This window comes from Anopheles maculipalpis, chromosome 3RL (genome assembly GCF_943734695.1).
Source record: "Anopheles maculipalpis chromosome 3RL, idAnoMacuDA_375_x, whole genome shotgun sequence".
In the NCBI taxonomy this organism is placed as follows: Eukaryota; Metazoa; Arthropoda; class Insecta; order Diptera; family Culicidae; genus Anopheles; species Anopheles maculipalpis.
In genome coordinates, this window is record NC_064872.1 from 60,303,005 (window position 1) to 60,328,766 (window position 25,762).

General features: G+C 42.0%; 2 protein-coding genes across 7 annotated transcripts in view; both read left to right on the plus strand.

The window, feature by feature from the left end:
- Positions 1 to 25,762, plus strand: part of LOC126561449 (potassium voltage-gated channel subfamily KQT member 1-like) — a 174,622-nt gene that overhangs the window by 88,226 nt on the left and 60,634 nt on the right. For 4 of the 6 annotated variants that reach the window (XM_050217597.1, XM_050217599.1, XM_050217602.1 and 1 more), the window contains 2 exons: positions 4,475 to 4,662; positions 25,643 to 25,690. In XM_050217597.1, the coding sequence (XP_050073554.1) occupies positions 4,475 to 4,662; positions 25,643 to 25,690 (236 nt within the window). The remainder of the gene's footprint in view (positions 1 to 4,474; positions 4,663 to 25,642; positions 25,691 to 25,762) is intronic. The other 2 variants (XM_050217598.1, XM_050217600.1) reach the window with 1 other exon arrangement.
- Positions 1 to 25,762, plus strand: part of LOC126563183 (uncharacterized) — a 385,303-nt gene that overhangs the window by 77,868 nt on the left and 281,673 nt on the right. The window lies entirely within an intron of this gene.

A 25,762-nucleotide genomic window follows, 5' to 3' on the forward strand; every position in this document is an offset into this window, starting at 1 on the left:
CTCCAGAGTCTCTGGCTGGAAGCAGAATGAGCAGGCTGAAGGAGACCGATTCATCCTGTCGAGTAGCAGTCCGTGTGGCACTTTGCTGTGCTCCACCAAATACAGCATCGAGCGTTGGTCGGATGAAAGTCTGTAGCTCGTGACGTTTTTCCAAATCCTTCGCCAATCCGTGGAAGGTTACACCATAGCCACTTTGGAGTCTGGAAATCTGTCGACCATCATTTTCCACAAGCTTTTGGTTGATGCGAACAATGATAGTAAGATAATTTATAATATCTAGATAACGTGTATCGAACTCCTAACTTTACTTGATTTGAATAATTTTTTGTTGCAAAATCCATCTAGATGTTCAAAGATTTTGAAGTGCCAGACATTACAGCCGAGAAACATTGTTTATGCTCAGTAGAATTGTCACTAAGTGTCTCTAAGTCACGAAGGAAATTTTCCTTTAGCTTCGGATACAGATATTTTGAATCTGAAATTTAGATTCTTTTCACCAGAAATTATTGTTTATAAGTCCTTAAAATGCATCAGAATCTGATGAGGAATTACTTTCTCGTTTAGTATTTTGGATACAAGGATCACATCTGCATTTTGCATACTGTTGAAGATTTTGGACAAGTACAGCATTGCCATAGACAACTCTCAGTAGAGGCAATTCTTATCTTATCATTTGACAATCAGTCAACAACTGATAAACTAGTTTAAGTTAAAAAAACTATTAGTTTTCATAAGTTTATCTTTATTGCATCAAACCTTGATGCTGAACCCTTGAGCTACAAAATCATGTTTACAACAAACATAGATGAAGCTTCAGTTTACTGATTTTTGCTTCACGCCGGCGTCACGGCAGCCATCGGAATGTCATTATTTGACTTACCGACACCACGAAGTTGGATAGTCAGACCACACTACCGGGAGACGGTCCGGATGGGATTCAAATCGTCTCTAATAGATCTCTCTAGAGTGGCCTGGTGGTTCATACGGCAGGTCCTGGTTCAAATACCATCCGGACTGTTTCCCTGGATTGTAGATAGCCCATCCAACTAGGTGGTATCAGCAAGTCTAGTAGAGCTTTCGATGGCCGGTGTGACCTAGTAAGTCGCCGATATGACTCTTAGAAGTCCAAAGGCAAAATAGAGTGTGGTAAGCCTCTGAATATGAACGGGTGAGCGAAGCCTCGCCGGCCATAAGAGGATACAATCCACACTCGAATAAGATGAAGAAGAAGAAGAAGACCTAGTAAGTCATATAGACAAGAAGAAAGAAAGATTTCTTCAGATTAACAGTTTTTAAAGGATCATAAAAATTTATCTACTCCAACCTGAAAAATACATCTGTTTGATGTAGTTTTCAAATTCATTACATTGTACTCTTCTTATTTACTTCGGATCACCATTTTTATCTTCCAAACAAATTATATTTCAAATGTATTTTCCCCTAACAACTTTGTTCCCCCAATATTGTGCATAGTCCATTCTTCACAAGCCCAGAAATGTGAATACCGCAAAAATCTGTCTCCCATCATCATCCATCCCGACTAGGATGTGAAAATGAAATATTATTACGACATAGACCACTTCCATCCGGGCCGTAAATTCAATTAGAAGCAATCTGAAAAATGAGTGATTTTTGTCCCGCCAGGGGTGAAAAATGGGGCGAAGTGAAAGGAAAATCCAAGACCAAAAAGAAGCAACACACTGGTAGCAAAACTTCCACCCTTCGGAAAAGATACGCGCCAGAACGAATTTCTTTCCCAAACTACTCCCATGCAAACCGATTGTGTTCGGCGTTCGGAACTTCGAAAGGAAAGCTCCAAGAACAAGGGAGAATAAATAAATAAGTTACTGCGAAACTTTGAACATAAAACGAATGAACTTTTAAGCACGTGCCTTTTGCATTGTGATGGCCGCCAGGGACCGGAGAAATCGGTCGACTAGGCAACGTGTGCCGACCGACCGTAGTACGACAGGGCACGTCAAAACTTAAACTTAAAAGCCGTTTGGAAAGGCGAAAGATTGCTGCTCCCGACATCGCCCGAACATTGCCCGTGTGCAGTTCCTAGCTCCCCGCAGTCTACACATCCTCTACAATGCCGTCTTATGAACAGCGTTCCAGGACTTTTCATTTTCTTCCATCGGTAACCGGTTAACGGGGTACTGTGCTTTAGTCTCCCGAGTGGATAATATTTTTAAAGCACGTCATGCTTGACCCTCGCCATGTGAAGTGCTCTACCGGTCGAGAGCCCGGTACAACCTGGTCGGTGTTTGAAGTGGAACACCGTCCTCTCACAATCGCACACACACACACCGCGTGTGGTACAGGATGAAAAAAAAACATCTAAAGGGGACACTAGTGGCATCTCAAGCACCCGATCCAACCCCCGGTTTATCGTGCCACCCAACGACTCTCCAGCTGAGAGGACGAATCTTGCATACTGACCTCTTTCTTGGAAGTTGGTCTACCTATGAGGTGGGCTTTTTTCGACTGCAGTTCTTTTTTTTTAACGCAACGTATCCGCACAGACGGTTCTGGTTTCATTCATGTTCACGTTTTTTGTCTGACGTGTTGTACCTTGTTCTCTTTCTCGCTGGAAACAATCTCGAACACTTACCACCTATCCAAGGTTTCACTGTGCAATTTATGCCAATTATTGTGTGAAACTTTCCCACACATGTTGTGCTCGAATGTAACCGTGACGGAGTGGTTGCTACGAAGGTGGCAAATAATTCGTGTTCTACCCTAGCACTTGCAACAAGGAGGAGTAAAGAGCATCAGCAGGGCAAAAGGGTGATGAAAATGTACGTAAATAATTAAATGCACTTACACAATTACATTGTGAAAATGATCTAAAGCTCGTCGCTTGTTGTTTGGGTTTTGTAATATGTCATAACATGAGTGCGATTACTAATGTTTGACAGTAGGCAAGTCATAAATGAGTAACAGACAGAGCGTTTACAACTCAAAGTTCTGTTCTTTTACGTTCTTATCCGTGACTTTAGTCGTCTTAACCCTATTTCAAGCAGCTGACTCGCCGGGTAGCCAAACCGAATTTGATTGGATATTTGTTGGATTCAAGCGATGGGATTAACCTAAATTTGGTTTGGTGTGAATAAATTATGAAACGATAGGAGATTCAATATCAATATATAATGTTCTCATGACATTAAGGATAATTTTATCTCTTTCTCATTTTGTTGGTGTGAATAATTCGTTTCTTTGTCAAATCGTTTTGTAGTTGTTGTGTTTTAGATGCGGAATGCTTTTTTCTGACAATAAAAAAAATAACTTTTTTGAATTAGTTTTTGACATACCGACCACCTGCTAGGTCACGCCGGTCTTCGAATGGGTTACTAAACCTGCTGATGCCTCGTGGTTTCGGATAGTCAGTCTTTACTACGGGTGAACGATCCGGGTGGGATTTGGACTCGTGTCGTTCCATGTGAACCGACGCTGCTGTCGCTACTACCACTTTACAGCCCATTACATCTATACTGAATTACGTATTAATATGTCACAGGCCTCTAAAACTGCAAACTGGAATAGGTGGAATGAAAAAAAAAAATTAAAACGTTAAAACAGAACCCCAAAAATAAAAAATAGGAACACAAAACCCTAATATACAAACAAAACAAAAGAAAGCAACAAAAAATATATAAATAATAAAAAATGTATTGAAAAACTTTAAATGCATAAAATTATTAGTATTTATATTTAAAGTATCAAACAAAAAATGATATAAGTGAATAATAAAATAAAGCAAATAAATAAACCTCAGACATTACGACATATAAACGAAGAGATAGACGTAAAGACAAAGACATAACAGAATACAGAAAAACAAGGGAAATAAACTTCCAGTACTCTCGTTTCAAAAACAGTACAGTATACGTCTGGTAATGAAGTAAAATCATATGAGGATTATATATAAAAAATCAGTACATAGTAAAATCATAAAGAAGAAAACACAGCTTTAAACAGTTCAACAACAAAATGAAATGCATTTTTTGGAAATGTTTTCGGTAGTTTACTCACACAATAAAAAAATTTCAAGTCAATCGAATTTCTTTAATAAAAGAAAAAAGAAATCAAAATTGGTTTTGCTGCTCGTGGAGTCGGTTGTCTGAAATTCCACTAAGTCACATTTTATTCGCGTCTTGCGATAAAAACGATAAAACGTTTTCTTATAACTTCACAACGCATTGTATAGGAATTATAGATACTTAACGTACTTTCTTCGTAAATCATCACCACCTGTCTACCTGTGCAGGTCGTGCATTCGAAACCTAATTAGAATCTTTTTGCCGTCCATGCACTTGCACGGTACTAATCCCAGTGCACCATACGGTGCACTTGTGATTATTTATGTGTCTGTGTCCCGTGATCCCCGGCCCCGAAACGATCCTCACCTGGCTACATCGTTACGGTGGCTGTTCATTTAATCATTTCTCGTTCGCCTTTTCCCTTCCAACAGGGTATCCTTGGCAGTGGGTTCGCCCTTAAGGTGCAGCAGCAGCAGCGACAGAAGCACATGATCCGGCGCCGGCAACCCGCCGCGACGTTGATACAGTCCCTCTGGAGATGTTACGCCGCCGACGAGCACTCGATGTCCGAGGCGACGTGGAAAATCCACCAAGTACCTTTACCGTCGCCCCCACCATCGTAAGTACTTTCCGTTTCCGGTTGTGCATGCATCAAGCTCCCTGTCTGTAACTTGCCTTGCCTTGCCTTGCCTGTCTGTCTATCCGTCCGTCCGTCCGACCGTCCGTCTGTCCGCCTGTTTATCCGTACCCTTTGTCTCTCTGTCTCTCTCTCTCTCTCTCTCTTTCTATTTTCCTCACTCTTTATTCTTCCTATTTCTCACATACACATTCACATTCTGTATATCTCTCTATCTCGTTCTATCGATGCCATGCACCTGACCATTGCACTGTGCTCCCCTTTTACGTCACCTTAAGCACCAAAACTGAAACTAAGCTAGTCACAGCCTCTTTGTGCCATTTTCCCAGATTCGCTAACCACCTTGCCATCACCTTTTCTATGGGGCGGGATGGCACTCAAAATACTTCATTCCCTTACCGTGCCGCCAACTCATGTGAAGAACCACCCTGCAAAACGCTTTGAGTAAAGGCGACGTTTTCCTTCATTCTCTTATGTTATTTTACTCTTCACTGCTACCATCCAAACGACACTGCAAAGAAACAAGTTGTTACTGCATCTTTTCATCAATGTTTCGCACCACATTGTGGTGTTCCATTTCATTCGTTCACACCACCTTTTGCAGCGTGGGTTAGTGTGGGTGAACTTTTCTGAAACACTTGATCGGAACGCGTATCACGATCGTTCCCGAACCTTGACTTAACCTAGTTTTCTTGGCGTTCTGTTCCTTGTTTCGGGAACAGAACTATCGTACCTTAAATTGATGAAACATGTTTTCCAACCTCGTTCATTTTTTCAACTTTTCGCCAAACTTCACTGTGCCATTTGACTCATAAAAGTGGGAGCAATTTCAAGTGCTCTTTTATGTGATGTTTTCCACTTTCTTTTTACACTCTTCCCCGTTTATCCTTCTCGCATTTTCTCTTGTACTCCCGTGCTGATGTTCGTTGTACGTTTTTAATTGTTTCATTCGATTTTTCCTGTTTTTCATCTTGTGTTTTTGTGTTTGTGTCTTCCGTTGGTCGTCTTTCTCATCTTGTCTGTACATACCGATGTGCCTTTATTCACGTTTCCTATCGATGTTTTTGTTCCCGATTGGCTCCCGCGTCCCGAACGGACTACTGTTCCTGTTCGTTTCGTTGTGATGTACACTCTTCTTTACCATTTTATGTGTCTCTTCTTTTACCAATGGCTTTCTTGGAATATGTTTTCTTCTCATTATTCGCTTTTTAAAATATTTTCGATCAAATGTTGAACACCACCAATACTGTACTCCATCCAGCTTCTGGTGAACGAATTTTCTTCTTCGTGTAATTGTGTTTTCTTCCCAAAATGAACCATAAAATGTGCCTCTATTCGGTGTTTTTCACCTCATTGAAATACATTTCCCTTTGAGCCGAAAAGAAGAAGAAAAAAATCTTTTATTCATCACAACTTTTTAACACAATTTTCAAACCAAACGTTTGGAAGTGTACACAGCTAACGGTTTGGGGGCGCGGTAAAAAGTTCAGTTTCTTTCCATTCCCGATACAAAGCGTTACATCATCTTTAGTCGACTTTAGTTCGCCCATTCAATCTTGCCACCCAACCCAACCCAGCTTTCTCCCTCGGACAACATTCACACCGTCACAACCCACGCTGAGGGAGGGTAAAAATGCAAAACTTTTCGCACACAAACACACCAAAAGTCCACCCCGGTATACGCTCTACCCCACCGGCGGTACAGTAAAGTCCAAGTTAAATGTTCCACAAACGTTCCTCCAAAAATGCTTTTGCCAACCATTTTCCGAACCTTCTTCTATGATGTGTTTCTTCTGACAGCAAACAGTAGCTACACTTCAATCCAAACAAAAAAAAAAGCTATCTGATTATGATTTATACATATATGTACGTGTTTTTGATTCGTTTTTATATATACATATCTACATAGAACCGATTACTGGGATATGCTCCTTGAAAGCTTGAATATCCATAGGTAATTTCGTTACTTTTCTTGCTCTCGTGAACGTTTTCCCCTTCTTTTTTACTTCTACTTGCTCACTTGTACCTTGTACTACTACTACTACTACTACTACTACTACTATTTTGGGTTTCTTGTTTGTTCTTGGCTCTGTTGGTTTTATGTTACTTTTACCTCGAACTTTCACCCTCCGTTTTCTCTCTTTCTCTTCTCTCACTCTTTGTCTATCTCTCTCTCTCTCTATTTATAAGTTTCTTTTCTTTTAACCCCATTCACGTTCCATAGTTTTGAACGTAAGTTTTGAATTGTTGGTTTTTGGTACACATTTCCATACGAGTCCATGTCGTTCGAGCGCAACGGAAACGATTGACTTAAAGTAAAGGAACTGCGTTTAACACAAAGTACAACACATTCTTCCGGCCCTCCCCCTAAGTTGCGAGTTGATGCTCATTTTCATTGGTGTGCTCGTGTGTTTCCCTGCCAGTGGGAAAAATTCTCCTACAAGGTCAACAATCGAGAATTTTTCATCGATTTCCTTCTGTGCAACTTTATCTTTAGTTCCACGGACGCCCATTTTTGTTTCGCGTATCGACATTCGGTTTGAAGGTGATGGCCAATGCCGAAAAGATTGTCCTAGCTATCCGAAACTGCTGTCATCGCAGTAAAAACCACTCATGGACTCCCTGCTCTAGGAGCATTCATCCTTTTGCAGCGTACTTGCTTCGCTTGCGCCTCGACACCTCGACGCCTTGTATCTGTTGTTCATCCCCACCATCCTACTACTAACACTAAAATCTACGAAAGCTTTCTTCTTTGTGTCTTGCAATGTTGTTCTTGTCCTTTGTCCCAGTGCCAGCGGCAATCGATTAGTGGTACCGATACCCTAGATACCGGAATTGAGTGCCGTCCGCGCATCGTGCCCTTATTGGTAGTAATGTCTCGCCCCTTGCTTACAGAACTGATTGAGTTACCAATCTGCACAGGCTTGCCGCTTGTACGCCCCGGCGGTGCGTCTCTTTGATTAACTTCGTCCATCATCGGTACGAAAACGATCGGTTGATTAGGTTAGTGTCAGCAAAATTGTTCACCCTCGTGTCAGTGGGCATGGGATGCCCTCGGGGAAGATATCACACAAAATGGACGGATGTCATTAATTAGGGATATTAGTGCCTTTTTTCTTACCATCTCATCAGCGGTGCGGTGATGTGATAGTTTCGGATGGGAAAATACGAGTTCGTTTGCTTAAAGTTGTTGCCGTTCTCCGTTTTTCGGTAACAAAGCTCTGCCTCAATTTGAGTTACCTTCGCATTTAAATCAAGTCTACGTTGGAGCCTACTAGTAAAGAAATACAATTTTACTATCCCACACAAACACACTTCCTCCAAACTTCCTACCCCGAAATAAAGACAGTCAAAGCTAGTTAGTTAGAGAAACCAAATTACTAATCGACAATCCTTTTTTCCCCGTATCGCGCGCGCTTATCCGTGCTCGAAACACCGCTATTGACCAAAATCACAACCAACTCCCATTGTTCTTTGTGTATTGAAAGCTTTCGTGGTCAAAAAATTTATCTTCTGGCCAGAAGGTGCCCTAGTGCCACGGAAAGGTTGGTCTCCTATAATAACAAAACTCAAACCGCATACAGCAAAACCAATGCCCGTGTGTCCGTGTATCTCTCTTCCTGTCTGTGAATGTGTTGTTATGCTCACTGGTGTGTCTCGGATGATTGGTTTTATTGTTTCGATTCGATTGTTTCTTTCTATATTCGATACACATTTATGTATGTTTGGTTCGTATTTGCTGGTAGCATTGTGACCGTATCTCTCTCTCTCTCTGCCTGCGTAACGATTGCCGAATCTGTTGTTGTATGTCTGTGTGCGTGTCTCTTTCTCTACTGTCGAACTGTTGTGGATGTTTTTTCCCCTTTTTTCTCTGTTCACAATTTGTTGTTCCTCGTTGCAGGAAGTTGTATTTTTGTATTCTGTATATTTCTTTTTCGATATAATTTTCCACCGTTCCAATTGTAGATTAATGAATTAAACTCTCTCTTTTCTATTTGCACTTTCCGAACCTATATCTTCACTGCCAATTATGTTTTTTTTTTAATTTTCCTAATATTTATTTTCTCTTCGTACTACACTATATTTAACAAAAATGTACCTTTCCATTAAGACTAGAACTAACTTTCATGCTAACTTTTTAGTTATGAATTTGTTTGTCTATTTCTTAAAACACCTTAAATCAAATTCAAATGTTACATAAAACTCAATTTGTGAAAGCATACTCTCCCAATACGGTTCTTGGGTCATCAAAGCATAGCTCTGCATAGTGTCACGCACGATTGGAAAAGTAAGCCTGGAATTTGCTTAATGAGCTGAAATGAGTTCGATTGACATACTCCAGTGGCCGTTGAATGTTTTATTCTTGTGCGAGAATATTCACGAGTCGGTAAAAACAGTTTGCGCCTGTACAGGCACCCGTCAAATGCATCCGTCATGTCAATCAACTTTGTACGCTTCAAACATTGCTTCGATGGCCGGATCGACACATCGCAAATCAGCAGCACCAAATGATGTGATTACCCTTTTTCAAAAAGTTTCTCTAGCTTCTACCGCCTCCCACACACCCGGCAACATCCCGCATGAGGGGACACCTTTTTTTACCCATTCCGTTGGAAAGCGATGCTGTGGAAGGGTTGTTGCTATTTACGCAAGTACTTTACTGGGCTGTTCAAATTTAGTGCTGGCTGCCGATCAGTCCACTGGCAAACGTTGGACCCGTTTCTGCTAACAAAGAAAGCGTCCTCTTATCTGCAACCGCAACTGAAGCCGATGGGACCAGTGTGAAGCAGGCTGGCGCGGAGTAGAAGCTATTGGAAGGTTCGTGAAATATCACAACCAATGAAAACACAGAACGGCCCGAACGATCGTTGGAGGACCTGTTTTATGCCGACTGAGCAGAAACATCAGCACCACGATTCAACATGTCAATCACTTCTAGGATTGAATTATGAATGCGTCTAGCAGCTGATGTCTGGACGAACCGTAACCGGGTTGCGGATTGATGCCGGGTTGCGTATCGTATGGTGGCAGCGTTCGGCAAACTTTTCCGAAGCGGGCATCTCACTTCACTTTACGACCCGAGAATCACGTGCCGGCTCACGGGCACAAAACCAATATTGGGCCGGGTGAATTGATGCTCGCCTGGCCGTCCGTATCGATATGGGATATCTGTCCGTAGCGTTACGTGTCGTTTTATGTATGTTTTTTTTTGTTTCGTCTCCTCTCAAAGTTTCTTTTTGCTGATACGTGTGGAAAATTTATGCACACGTCGACGGCTTTGGACGAGTTTGGAAACAAAGTTAAAGCAACGATTGTGGTGTGTAAGCTTACCCCACTCCGAATGGGTTCCCAGCCGGATGTGTAAAATGTGTAAATGACAGTAGGAAGTAAAGACTTTTCCTTTGTAGTTTGCGAGATTGAAGTCGGCATAATGTAATCCAATTGGATCACACAAGACAGTGTGGTCGAAGCGTAAATTGAAGAACTTTGCAGCATAAATGCGCTTAGTTGTAAGAATTTATTAGGAAGATATTCCAGTGGTTTAGTCTACGACATAAATGGGCAGTTAAAACACATGGTAAGATATTTTCCATTGTTTAGTCTGCTGATGCATAGAAGAGATAAAATACAAATAAGTATGTATGCTTTTCTTGAACTTTTAAATACTTTATTTCAATTGTCTCTTTTCAAAGATATGTAACATTCGAAGAGTTACAAGTTTTTGGTACAGTGGCTGTATAGAGTTAGAGGATTATGACCTTTCGAGTACCAAGTTGTACGATACACGAGGTTCGTAGGACTAAAGGAATGGTTTTTTTTATGTACAATGTTTTTGGCATGTCAGGTTTAACTGAAAATCCTTTTTAAATTTTCTAGCTTCTAGCCCTATATTTAAAAAGGAGCTTTCTAGCCCTATATTCCTGTGGATCTACTACATGTTTGGTTATTTGGTATATCTGCTGTGAAAGATGAGGTTTCTTGGCAGTCCTAGTCCAGTCCTCGATAACGACGACTCTTGGTTGAAGAGGTTAGATCAACTAGTTGATGAAGGTCCTTAGTATACGAAGTGTCTTGAAGGATGAAGCTTGGACGACGACGTATTCTGGATAATTAAAATAGGAGAATAAAATCCCTACGACTACGAGGTCTGTTGAAGTCCTTTTTGAGTTCAAGTTTCATGTTTGCTTCAAGTGTTCAAGTTTGCAGAACTAGTTGATCTCTAAGAAGATTAAGTTTGGAAGAAGGGGTTCATTGTACTTTCAGTCTTATCCTGTTTTTTTTTACCGAGGAGGAAATCTCAATGGAGGCTCAGTATTATCCGCTCAAAGGCACGGGCACCACGCCCCGGGTACTACCCGATTCTCACGTGCTTAAACCCACGAGGGCATAACTTCTATGGCAGGCTCTTGTGTATGTCGAATGACTACACACGGCACCGCGCTGTTACGCCCTGACTAGGGTCGCAGGCGTATGAGACTCAAGACCATCCTCCTGCAGCTGATACGGTAAAGTATCCTCTCAACTGCCAGAGGAAATCCGCTCCTCTTGCAAGGCAACCAAGGTCACCCTGCAGTATAAAGCTGTAGGACTATCCATTAGCAATCACCATCGCTGGACTTCTGCGTTGCCGTTGATCACGGTGCTGGTGCTGCACCGTCTCGTCGGATGTTCAGTTGCGAATTTCCTCAAACGCCGGGCACTCGAATAGCACATACACTGGAGACTCGATGTTGTTAGAGCACATCGGACACTCCGGAGATTCAATAAATGCCATCCGATGAAGGAATTCGTTGAAGAACCCATGTCCTGTTAAGAACCGAGTAACATAGAAACTTGGTTCTCCATATTTCCTCTCAATCCAGGTTGTAGGCTCCGGTATCAACTCTCTTGGCCATGCGCTATGGCTTGCATTGGACCATTCCTCTTGCCATCGTTGTATGGATCGGTCATGCTTTTCTTGTCCCAGTCTTGTCCTTAGAAGAACAAGAGTTTTCTTGGTAACTGTGGCTTGTTCACTAGATGCATGAGGATTTTTTGCCAAGAAAGAATTAAGGTAAATAAACTTTGTTCTTTGACCACAATACATCTTTAACCATGAGGTCTCCTGGTGAAAGATAGGCTTTAAACATTCGGGATGTTCTCATTACTAATCATTTCCATGCTTAGTTCTATCATTTTTAATGTTGTATTCAATGTGTAAGGCTTAAGTTTTATTTTACAATTTTCTAGTATGTTTGGTGTTATTGACGCCAAGCGTTCATTGTAATCGTCAAGTTTATTATTTAGATTTTTCTAGTGTTAAAATCTAATGTGTCAACACATATTTTTAAATTTTCTGAACATATTATTGTACAATAATTCACTCTAAAAAATTCTGTCTGCCATACGCTAGCAAATTAATTCAACGAGAGCTTAAAGCTATTTTCATTTCTATACATCTTCGCCATGGCTTTCCACAATCATAATTTTCTCGAAAAAAAAAGAACAAAGTACTCGTTTCTTGGAAACTCTTTCCAAATACCGGTAGAGTCTGTAATATAATTGCTTCGATTTCGATTCCCATTAAAGTAAGCTCACCAAAGATCCGGTGTATAAGCAAATTACTACCACGCCCTTCCATCGGTCAAAAATCGAGCCCAAACAAACGGATCATTACAGCACAAACAACCGCCGGCAGCTTCCTTGCGGGGAGGATGATTTTGGACGATGTCCCGAAAAAGAGGACGCGGGTGCGGATGGAACACCACGTGCACCTTCGAGACGTAAAGAAGCAAAATATTTACTTATTCATTTGTTTTGCCCGTTTCATAATAATCCGGGCTTTGTGTGAGCGTTTGTGGGCGGTGGCCTTTTTTGTTTTTGCTCCTATTGCAACCATTTTGCAAAAACTAAGAAACGTGTCGTTGCTCCACGTCGTTCTTCCACACCCTGTAATTCTGTTAGAAAAGAAGAATTTCAATCAATTTTTCATTCAAGATTTTCTACGGCATAACTCCGTGTAGTGAGCTACAGGAAAATGGTTGTGTGTGTGTGTGTGTTTGTGGAAGGGTGAAGAAAGCTATAGGTTGGAAGTTTTTCCATACAAAAAAAGTAGTTCATATCGACCCTCGCTTCCCTTTGTTACTTCCTGGGCTATTTTTTTAAAGGTTCCATGGGATTTTTTTGCACCGATCCAATCACCATTTGTGCCACCAAACTGCGTCCATGTTTGGTTGGAACCGAGAGTGCTGGGCGGGTCCAATAACAACAACCAGCACCGATGGTAAATTATGTTCATCATAACACAAACAAACGAAGCGCAACAACAGGACCTCCAGATAATGTTTTGATTGCTTTCGAAGAATCGGGCAAAGGGAGCGCAGGTCCGGGGATCGGGTTGAGCGCACTGAGTTGAATAATTTAAGCCGTTATGAAAGCGAAACAAAAAAAAAACCCTGAAGTCACGATGCACCCCGACCTCCTGTTCGATTTTCCCGGCCTGGAAATCGTGTTTCCACGCCAGCGAAGTTGACCCCGTTGTAAGTTATCGATTTTCGAACGCAATGCATGGGTAACAATGCAACGAGGTGCCCGCCAGGCATGTCGACAACGGTAATACCATGTACCGGCCGGGCGATCACATTGAATGGGACATACACGCTAGCGAATGACGGTTGGCGCATGTTGCGTCAGGCCCCGGCAAAATCCACATCCTGACACTTCTATTAGCGCGAACTGTCACTCCCGATAGCGGAACGGTGCGTGTGATTGCTTGCATAAGCTGTGTGACGCTTATCGTGGCGGCCCGTGGCAGACTACACTTGCCTTGCCCTGATGCGGCCACTAAGTGGTGGGCTGCATGATACGGCAATCTAATTTGGAAACACGTAATTAGTGGCAAATTATTTTCTCTATCTCACTCGCTATCCATCGACTACCGGTTCCGGTGCTGTGAGACTTCCTTCCGGTGGGAAGCAATGTTTGTGTATGTGTATGTAGAAGTGAAAGCAACTCAGACAGACACAGACAGATAAGAGCAGCCCGGTGGTTAGATCCTTAAGATTGCCGCCAGAAGATGCTTGTCAACTTCCGGCAGCATCGGATGGATGGTGAATTAAATTTCCTCTGTATTCGCTTCGTTCGGAAGCTCAACAGTTGGTGATCGGCTGAAAATGATGTCCTGGGGGGAGGTCCATGTCTGGCGGGTGCTTAGATTTCCTGAAGCACTTTTCCGTTACGGATACGGATACTACTAAATCGTTTGCTAAATGCGTTCTTTGGTTCGGAGAATTGTGTTATTTTTCCTGATCTAATCGTGTTAATCTATTCGAGAAACACTGATGTGGCAGAAATAAACGTTTTACTGTTTGTTTAGACACGGTTGATTCAGAGCTCGGCGAGCTTCAATGCTCGGTGTTGTATACATGCAATGGAAGCGTGTAGTTCTTAGAACTGAGTTGAACAGTAGGCCGCAAAACGTGTTCAAAATGATAATTTATGTGTATTTTTATCGTGGCAAAACATTTGTCTATCATCTTCAGTTGAATTTGAATTCCAATAAAGCTCTGTGTTGGTTTGCTTGACAATTGATTTATGCTAAGTTTACTGAAGGTTATGATAATGGAATCAGGAAGGCCGGGAAAATGTTTACATAAAACATCCATTAAATTATCTGAACCTGGAGAAATATCCAATCATTTTTTTGTTTGAAGAGTGGAAACAGTGACTCCTTAAACGTTGTTTGATGCTTCATTAAAATACATTTTTTACTCTTTTTGAAATTTTAAAAGCGCTTGAGAGGAATAATAATTTTTCGTCATAATTATGAACAATTTAAAAACTCTGAATTTTCTTTCACGTCGGCAGCTGCACGGCTAGATTTGGAAATTTAGTTCGTTGAAATCCTATCAAACGCAAAAATACATTTCCCAATCCTCTACTGCTTCCTTAATAGAAAATTTAAACTAAGTTTTAATAATAAGTTATTATTTACAAATCATTAATACGCCCATTCATTTCTTACGCTTCTCCAGTATTGTCAAACTGCGCACGTACACACAAACAAAAACTACAAAGATCGCAAAACAAATTTTTAAAGGCTATTCTTAATGACTTCTTAATCCTTTCTTGGTACAATCCGCCACGTGGGAAATCCTGAGAGAACTACACTCTGAAACTGTTAGTCAGTGGGTTGTATCGTTTCAAATTAATATTTAGTACGTGTCAAAGTTAATCAGTAGATTTTAAGGATAGGATGATATCAATAGCTCTAGTTTTTCATTGTTTTTAAGGGTTGTAAATTCCAAAAATTCTTTCCCTTAATAAAAAGTCTAAAACCACGATAAATCGTAAAATGAACACCAACCAAGTAGCTATTAATCGAATATACTGATGAGGAGTGAACTGGCTATCAAACTAGTATTGTATGAAAACAATTCAATAACGAAAATAAACCTAACTAACTGGCTAAAGTTCGTTGAAATCTGCTCAGAGACGAATCAATACAAAACACTTGATAACATGATTGGATAAATGACGGAAGTTTAGGGCGATTTCCTGATGCAAAAGAATATCCTTTTGATGCTTTGTAGTAAGAACAAGTCATTTTGTCTGGCTTGCTTTTTTCAGAAGCTGAACTGAAATGAAACAATATTTGTTTCAATTTTGTTTGTTTTACATTGTATTAGTTTTTATTACCGTTTCAGCGTATAAGCAAGTCAAAATCGTATTTTTGTTTTTGGTAAAAATATAAAATACTGAGTTCTCATTCGACAAAACGTTTTGTTATGTAGAAAATCCTTTTCCTTTCCATGATAAATACAATGACGGACAATAAGTCGAGATCACCTGCTGTAAGAAAAAATGAGATTGTGAAGCCAATTTTCAGCGAATCTTTCCCAATTTTTTTAAAGATTTAGTTAAGACTTTTGTTTTAACTTATTTAGTTAAGAAAAACGTTCTATTCATTGGATGAATGATGAAATCGGTTTTTAGTCGTTTTTTTTTTCGATTCCGATTCACTAAGTCACACCGGCCATCGAATGCTTTACTAGACTTGCTGATACCATCCAGTTGGATAGTCAGTTTTGACTACGGGGGGACAGACCGGATGGGATTTGAATCCCGGTCCTGTCGTTTGAAGACTGGCCCGTTTGAAGGGCCCCGCTGTCGTCTATACCACCGTGCTGGCTAAGACAAATAAGACCATGAAATAAGACCTTAAATTTTTTTGAACATCCCTTCTTTGGCTTTTTCAACTCTAGGTTTGGTTAAGGGTGCTAATGAAAAATATTTATTGTTTTGGGTCGAAAAATTTTACAACATATTAAAGGTTTTTTTAATTACTACACGATCATTGATAAATTTTTGCACGAAAACAAAGATGCTATAGATAGATAGTTCAGTTGCTGATGATCATTCAATCAAAATTTGATAAAGTTATACCTTGTAGAAGTATCGAAATAAGCTTTTTGAAAAGCGGACATAAAAGTGGTCTTATGTTATTGTCCGTAACTGTGTATCATATTGTCGCGCGTAACATAATTTAAAGGAGATAAAATGATCGTAATTTAAAAATTCTTCTTCATTTTCCCTTGCCTCCAAACATGATGGTTCCAATTCTCCTCCGATGCATGATATGTGAGACACAAACATAAGAGTACAGTCCTTAGTGCTGATGTCTAAAATTACTAAGGACTTATATTTTTATACCACAATTGAGTCAATCTTACTCGGCACGTCTAGATGGACGCTCGGTGTTCATTTTATTTTTAACACCTGTCCCAACCAAAGCACTTTGTGTGGCCAGCGAAGTGTAAAGGGCGAAAAACACTATTCTCCTGCCTTGCGGCAAATGGAAGTGTTTTAATTGAATCTACCGAACGAACTGGGTAGACCCGTCGCCCGCACATCCTTTTCCGCTACTGTTTGTACAAGTGCAGCAGAAGGCTATTCCCGACCCGTTCCGATCGACCCGAAGGAAGCCAAACTACTGGCGCGCTGGCACATTCCAGCAATAAACTTCCCACGAGGACGTGCTGTCGGGGCATGTGTGAAAAGTTGAATTGAGTTTTTCCGTCTCTCGTATCGGCTTCCAATTTGATGCGTGATGAATTTTCCACCTCATGCACCGTGGAAAGTGTGCTCCGGAAATGCTGGCGACTGCTTCGGGAACTGCAGGGGAATGAAACATAAATTGTGCCAGCTGCTTTTTATGGCTAAGCAATCGATTGCCGTTTTGTTTTTCCAAGCGGTCCGCTTCGATGCAGTCAGCTGCAGCAAAGGCTGCAGTTGGGAGCACTGTGTTTTACTGGCAATGGAGGTCCAAACACACACGCGCACACTCATACATTCCATGAAGCTAAATGTGTTTTTACCATCGGAACAAACGTGGTTGGCATTGAATTAATGGGCACGCTATTTAGCAAAACGTACCTAAAGAAGGACCCGCGTGCAGGAATTTAGGGGAAAAAAGTTGAATTTATTATCTTTTCCAATCCGATTTTATGTGAGTGTGCTGCTTTCTTAACATTTTCAAGCGAAGATACAGTACTGCAACACATCACACACCCGGCCAATAGCATCAACAGCGTCAAGTGCGATAAAACACAAGACGCTGCATTTCTTAGCGCGGTGGCGACACAATCGTCAACACTTGGCAACAGAAACTGTCAACAGCATTATTTGATCGTTTCCGCTTCAATTTGTTAGAGTGGTTCGTTAGCCAAAGCGCGAAATCCCTCCGCACGCGGGCACCGGCGGCTACGAAGGCTACGAATTCCGCTGTAATTGCATCATAATGAGATGCGCTTGATGGTCTGGCTGATAGGTACCGGAAGGAGGGGGGGGGGGGGGGGGGGTGAGAGGAGATGGTTGAGGATAATTTGTACCCCTGTCCGTCCGTTTTCCTGCCTGCTAGCCTGGTTTTTTTGCCATTTTTTTTTTGCTGGCTTGCCATGTGCAAAATTAAAAAGAATCCATCGTTCACCCTCTCGCACCATGCCGTGAAGGAAAATTGGAAGAGGTCTTTCCCGCTGGTGGTTTGTGGTCCATCATCATTTCATGCCTGCTGACTTTATTACGGTGGAGAGTTTTCGGTTTTGTCCGGGCTACGAAAGCATTTAAAATAATTCAAACAAACCGCCGCCATCCGTTGATTTTTCCGAGGTTTTTCATCTCGTCCACGGTGGTGGCCGCGCTCCCGCACACACACACACACACACCGACACACCCTTGGTCGGGGCATTCTTCAGCAGACCAGACACTCTTAAGTGAGTGCCAGTAAAATAGATAAAGTCAAATAATGGACGCATTTTGCAATGTGCCGATGGTGCTTTACCATTCGCTTCGTTCGGGGTTTTCGTTTGGGTTTCATCGCTTTTATCGTCGGTTTTCCTGCTGTTTGGGTTTGGGTTTTGGGGTTGAAAAAATTTTTTATCTCGCCCGCGGCTGTGGAGAAGAAAGATGCTGTCGAATTAAAGGAGAACGTTTGTTGATTTTTCTTTTTCTGGGGGGGTGAGCGTGTGTAATTTCAAATGCTTGTTCTTCGATGATAATTATGGGGTTTGCTTAATCAACTCCACTACATTATGCTGTTCATTAACGTTACGATGCTGACCTTTACAAACCAAGAGCAATTTATGGGTTTTGTTTCACGAGATGTACAGATAGTTTTTATCTGCAATTACGTAGATCGTCTGCATTTTATTAAGTGCTAGCGTAGTAAAGTGCAACATTGTTAAAAAAGGCTGAAAAATATTTTAACCAAAAAAAAAGAATTTCAGGTATACAATAGAATGCAAATAAAACATTCCAAGAGTCAAATGGATAGTTGAATGTTACATGCTCGTTGTGGACATTTACTATCAATTCAAAAACGGTCAGGCTGGATTGCTGTAATTTTACATTTACATAGGGAAAAATTTGAAGTGGAGCGTTACTTTTTGCATTTTTTTATTCATAAAGGACGGGCAGGCCGTATTGCTTACAATAAATTAAAAATAAGATACTCCTTGCATCTTTGCTGGGAGACATTTCCTTCTCCGAGCCGTGAAAGGGCACCATATCCCGGGTGTGCTCGGTTGTTCCGTTGCGTATATTTCGTCATCCAAATCCAAAGTCGTGTTCATAGCGAGGGTCTTATCGTGTGAGGGCACCTTATTCCGGGGTTTGTGTGGGCGTTTCCATGCTCGTATTCCTGATGGTAGCGGGGGTCTTGATCATTTTCCATTTCGAAGGTTCCTTGATTGTGTCCGATCATGAAGTCTTCTTGGTGTCCTTCTTCTTCCCGTCACTTATTTGTCCATCCATAGCATAGGCCGATGCAACTTTTCCATATGGTACCCCACCCTTCACGCATCGTACTCATTCATACATTCATTCATTGATTCATCCATTCATCCATCATCATTCATACAAGAGAGGTACAACATGTATAAGACCGACAAACAGTGGGAGTAAAGGGGGAAGGGGATCATACTAATAATCCGTTAGCACGGCAGAAGAGAAAGATTACTCTCAGGTAGACCTCGTCGCAGTCTCCCAGCAGGTCCCGAATTGGAGTATCCGGCAACTTTCCAATGCCCCGGACTGCGTCTAACAAGGCGGGTCGAGCAGCCTCGTATTCCACACAAGACCATAGAGGATGATCTATGTCGTGGTATCTGAGGCCGCAGCCACATACTTTGGAGTCGACCTGTCCTATACGCTGGAGATGCGCGCCCAAAGCGAAATGATTAGACCTAAGCCTAGACATCATTCGAATGAACGCACGATCACCTGAGATGCCGTGGAACCAAGACTTCAAGGACACTTGGGGAGTGATCGAATATAGAAACCTCCCGAGCACATATCGGTGTCCCACAAACTCTGCCACCGAGTCATGCAGAGAGGTAGGATAAGCCTGTCGAAAAAGGACTCTTCCGAAGCACCCTTTTTGGCCAATTGGTCTGCCTTTTCATTGCCGAAGATACCGCAATGTGCAGGCAGCCAAACAAGAGATATCCGGAATGATTTCTCAAACAATGAGCTAAAGACCTTTAATATTTCTGTTACGAAGTAGTCCGGGCTCTTAATACCCTTCACAGATTTTAATGTTTCGACAGCGCTTAAACTGTCGGATAATATAAAATAATCGTCTGGAGGACAAGCACTTATTATCAACAAGGCGTACAAGATTGCGGCGAGCTCCGCTACATATATCGAGCATGGCTGGCGTAGTTGGAAATATGCCTCGGATACAATGTTATATACGCCAAAACCGATGCCCTGCTCTGATGAGGATCCGTCAGTATAAAAATGGTTGCTGTTACAATGGCCATACTTTTCCACAAAAATGCTGGTAATTGCTGTCCTGCGAAGACTATCGGGGATAGACTAGGTATGCTCTCTCAACGAGGTGTCTACTCTAAACCGGGAACTGCTTTTTGCATTTATTTATTTTATTTATTTTATTTTATTTACAATTGAATATGACGGTCCAGTGCCGTATTGTCAACACCACTTGTGTTGAAAAAAAAAAAAGTACAATTATATTGATAAGGCATTTCCTCCTTATTCTTTGCCTTATCCCGGGCATACTCGGTTATGGTTGTGGTGATGGTGATGATGATGATGGTGATGATGATGATGATGATGATGATGATGATGATGATGATGATGATGATGATGATGATGATGATGATCTATTGGTGGATGTTGTGCGTTTTGATGGTCCAGGACTATTGTTGTGTCTATGTGATGATGGAGGTTCATTATATCCGAATTCCGGTGGTGTTGTGGCCGTTCTATTGTTGATCTTTACGATATGGTCTGGACTGCAACGAACAAATAGACATCGTTAAGACAGCACGAACATTTATTTGTCTGCGTACAGTGCTCTCCAGTGCATTCCAGCAATGACATTCCAAGCTCAATCCAGTCAACGTCCAATCAAAGGATGATCGACAAGCTCTATCCCGCAGCAGCGAAAGCGACTTCACTACTCCCGAGACTGAGCCCGCCAAACACCCCGAACCCGACGCCAACGCTGTCAAACTCAATGTGCCAAAACTGGACTGGAGTGGAGAACACTGCACTTTCAACAACGCCTGCCTCCCTTTTACGGCAGTGTTGGAATCACCCTCGAGTGCTGTTGCCCAGTCATCGGATCACCCGTGGCACTACAAGAAATACACTTAAGACATAGACAACACAACATTTAACAAAAAAGGAATTGGGGAATACGAATAAGGATTGAAAGGATACTAGGGATGTGGAATCATAGGACAAGACCGTTGTCTCTGGCGAATCGGTAAATGATCCTCATGTAGGGGAGGTCACTGGTAGCCAACACTTCTCTAATTTCTGTACCCGGTCGTCTGCCGATATTCTCGACTGCGCTCATCAAGGAGGGTCTTGCGGTTTCAAATTCCACGCAGGACCACAGAAGGTGATCCACATCGTGGAATCCGTTACCGCAGCCACATACTTTTGTCTGAGCCAGAGTTATACGCTGTAGATGAGCATTCAACGCAAAATGATTCGACATCAGTCGAGACATCATTCGTATGAATGCACGGTCTACAGAGAGCCCATCGAACCAAGGCCGCAGGGACACTTGCGGAGAGATCGAGAAGAGAAAACGCCCGAGTTCATCCGCCTCCCACATGCTCTGCCAGCGAGACAGGAAAAGTTGCTGTGGAAAACGAAGGAACTCCTGGGCCAAGATAGGTCGGTCGTAAAAAGCGCCTTCTTGGACGCCTGTTTTGGCCAATGAGTCTGCCTTCTCATTGCCGGGAATTCCACAATGAGAAGGGACCCAAATTAGCGAGATCTTATACGCATTTTCGAACATTGAGCCAAGCAGTTCAATGATTTTTATGGTGAGGAAATCCTGACTCTTAACAGCCTTCGGAGATCTCAGAGCTTCAATAGCACTAAGGCTATCAGTGAAGATGAAGTACTGGTCCGAAGGTCTCGCTGCTATCATCGATAGTGCGTAAAATATTGCGGCTAGCTCTGCGGTGTAGACACTACATGGCTGCCTCAATTTGAAAAATGCTTCGGTGGACTCGCTAAAAACACCGAAGCCAGTGCCCTCCTCAGAGGATGATCCATCAGTGTAGTACTGGCTTATTTGGTCTAAATGACCATACTTGTTCATGAAAATACCCGGAACTACCCTCGGGCGAAGATCATTAGGTATGGTCTTAATTTCCTCGTGCAATGAGGAATCTGTTATTAAAATGGAACTGTAGTTCTCAGGAAGGGCAGCACGATTTAATGCCTGTGGAGCGCTAGGATGCTCCCTAGTGCGAGTCTAAGACAGCGGTACTGTAGCCTTTCAAGCTTGAGTATCAACGTATTGGATGCCCAATGGAAGCATATGCTTCCATATTCCAATACGGATAGTACCGTTGTCTTATACAGTCTCAGGACGTCTGATGGATGTGCGCCCCACCAGAATCCTGTGACTGTCCTTAGAAAGTTGATTCTTTTACTGCATTTTTGCACCAGACGGGTGAAGTGAGTACTCCAGTTTAGCCTAGAATTGAACCATACACCAAGGTATCGAAAATTGTCGGTAATTGATATCTTTTCACCATACAGAAAGACATCAATTTTCGGGTCATATAGCCTTTTCTCCCTGTTTTTTCCCGTATCGCTAAAAGGAGAAAAGACTACCATCTCAGTTTTCGTAGCAGAGAACTTGATACCAAGGTTTTCAGACCACTCGGAAAGATTGTCCAGAGTGGTTTGTAAAGCCAGTTGTATTTCGTCGGCGTCTCTGCTTGCAACAGATATAACGCCGTCGTCTGCCAATTGTCTAAGACTGCAGTTTGGCGCTAGACAAGAGTCTATCTCACTAACATAAAAGTTATACAACAGGGGGCTCAAGCAGGACCCTTGTGCTAGTCCATGGAAACTGGTCCGTTTTAACTGCACGTGACCATTGTTGAAATTCATAGCTTTTTCCGACAAAAGGTTGAATAACAAGTTATTCAACTTTGGTCCCAGGCCCGCATTTTCTAACTTTTGACTCAGTTTGTATGGAGAAACTGAGTCAAATGCCCCCTGTATGTCAAGGAAGATAGACCCCATGTTCTGCTTGCGTGCACGGGCAAGCTCTATTTCAGTCACCAAAAGCGCTAAACAGTCATTAGTACTGCTTTTTGCATTTATCCAGGGAAAATTCACAAAGTGTTCGTTAAATTGTACTTTCAGCTACACTTTGAACAAAAATGTTTATTGTGGAAGTCAAAACAACCGAACCATAGCAGCCTATTTTCTTGAGCACGCCTTATTGCACTAAGCAATTATGTATGGTTAGTGGCTGAAAAATAATTTTGCTCCTTCCTGGTCCTGTGCAGCTGATGGACTTCTGTTGTTTAATTCGCTATCTTGCTCTGCAAATCAAGAAATCAATCGAAACCACCGAACTTATCTGTGCATGCCTGGTTAAGTGAAGGGTGGCTCCACCCGAACCTATGAAGTCGTTTACATCCTTAAGCGATCGTATTCCCAATACCAACAAGTTTGGGTCGAGAGGTCGAGCCCATGGTTGCAGCAGAGAATAGGCGAGCTCGCCTCGTTTGTCCGGTGTCGATTCTCGGTTGCGATGGATCCGGCAATGTATATGCGAGTTTGACACGTTGGTTTGGGACGATTCATGGGTTCGGGACCGTGAAAGAAAGAGAAAAACAAGAGAAGATTCCACTGTATGACTGTACAGTTCTACAATTTCTTGTTCCTGACTTAAAAACCCACTAGGTCACGTCTGCCTTTGAAAAGCTTACTTGGTTTTCGGGTACCACGTAATCAGATAACCAGTCCTCACTTGGTGAGAGTGCAACGCACAACGCACTTTCTATATTCCACTATCCGATTCAAACGATCCACAGAATAATTTAAAAGCTCCACCACATAGATCAAAACCCTGTGAGGATGTTAACTAAAATTTTTTGCCAGTTCCTGCGTACAGAACTATCCCTTAAAAATAAAAATCACAAAAAAATGCTGCTTGAGTTTAAAAAATTGTCAAATTTTGGAATTTGGTCATTTAACCGAGTTTTTTCTCAAAATTTTTCAAGCCCCATCGAAAATTTCACTTAAAATAATACATTTCATCCGCCGCAGACAAACACACCATCAAAAAACTTTTGCGACACCTCTGGCCAACAATTTAATTCCCAGACATAATAGTAATAATAATAACGCCCTACAACACAATCGTCGTCGGTATGACCCAGGGCACAGAAGGGAGAAAAATTCATTACGCCAAAGTGCAACCACTTTTGCATCGTGCTGGCAAAAGAAAACAAAAAAAAAACGATGTTCTTTAATTATAGAACATCAAAACCCAGCTCACCATTAACCCGGTGGGTGAGTGGGATGCAAACTGTTGCATAAACGCTGCAACACTTGACACTTTTGCATCATCGTGCGTCATCTTCCCGTGAGCTTGTGTTACTAGTTGGTTCATTTTCTTCTTTCGGTTCACCCGAGAAGAAATGTAAATGTCTCGACGAAACACAAAGGGAACGTTGGGGAATTTCTTTTTAACGCACGTTGATTGGCCAGGGTGTGAAAAGTAACCTCGCCCCAGGAGGAGGAAGTGTTTCTTTTGCTAGTTTATTAAAATAGTAAGATGATGACACACTTGGTAGTTGTTTTGTTATCTTGACCGGCTAGCAACACTTGAGCCGGGTATTTAAGAAACCCCTTGCGAGAAACTCGCTTTTGATAGAAGCAGACACTCGGAGGAAGTGAATTTAAATGTCCTCTGAGTGAATTTATCACAAGACGACATGCTTTTATACTCTTGCGCTCTGTTTCTTCTTCTCTCTCTCTCTCTCTCTCTCTCTCTCTCTTCTTATCTCTCTTACTGCGTTAATGTCATTCTTTCCACTTTTCTTACGATGAAAAATAATTTAAAGCATTCTATTTGCATGTCAACCTAGAAGTATGCTCCATTTTCTACCATCTACCCTAGTTCGCCGCCGTCGTCTTTTTCCCTCGCAGTTTGCTATAAACGTTCTTCTACTATGTATTGTTCTCGAAAGGGGTCCCTGTCTTGGTCTGACCGTGATTAATTAAATATTTCTACTCTAGAGTGTATAGAACACGAATCGATATGCTTGGAAAATGCTGTTAGACATTACCATAGACACACTGACCTGTAGGGAAGAATAATTAAATTACATTTAAAGCTTTTCGAAAACCATTACACTTCCCCGTAGCCATTGTTCGCTCGTTTTAGCTCATATATTTTTGTACCATTCTTTTCTAGTGTTTTGTTCTACTCTGTCTGTTCGCTCTTGGCATCTTGTTCACACTTTCTCTCACCTTTGTCCTTATTTCGTTCGGGTGTGTCTTGAACCGGGACGCTTGGCAGCGTTAGGTTGCATTAGGTCGTCCCGTTTGGTGCACAGCTAGTAGACAACACTCTGTGGCTAGTAAGACACTTTAGTAGACTTACACACACACGGACACTATGAAAAACTGAAACACTTCACTAGAAGCGTGTAGATTGAGCTACTTGTCAAGCGTTAGTACGCCCTGGCATCGTCCAATTATTAATTACACTCACAAACAGTTACGTACAGCAATATGACACTTCGTAGTGCGGCGACCTGTCCTGTCCTGTGGCGCGTTTTGTCTCGTACGCCCTAACGAACTCGTGTGACTGCTCGTGTTGTGTATTGTTACATTCTTTCTGTTTCTTTCTCTCGGTATATTGCATTCGTTTGTCTCTTTTCCGTTTTTTTCTCTTCTTCTTCTTCTTACAATCTTGTTTCGTCTGCATCTGTACTTAATGCAAAAATACTACTGTTATTCGTTCGTACTACCATTTACGGATGACCGAATACCGAAACATCGACTAAAACGGGTGACACCCGGGTTTCTCATTGTGTTCTGATTTTACATCAAACCACCACCGAACACGAACGATTCAACCGCTCCCCTACCCCGTTTGGTCCACCGAAAACCTCCGCCGAAACAGATCCAAGCTGGAGGCAGCAGAAAAACTGGCCGCCTCAACCAGTTCCGCGTAAGTGTGTTATGCCCATGCTGGCGTATTTTTAACCAAGGCTCGCTAATCGTACGTAGTGAAACCACGCCA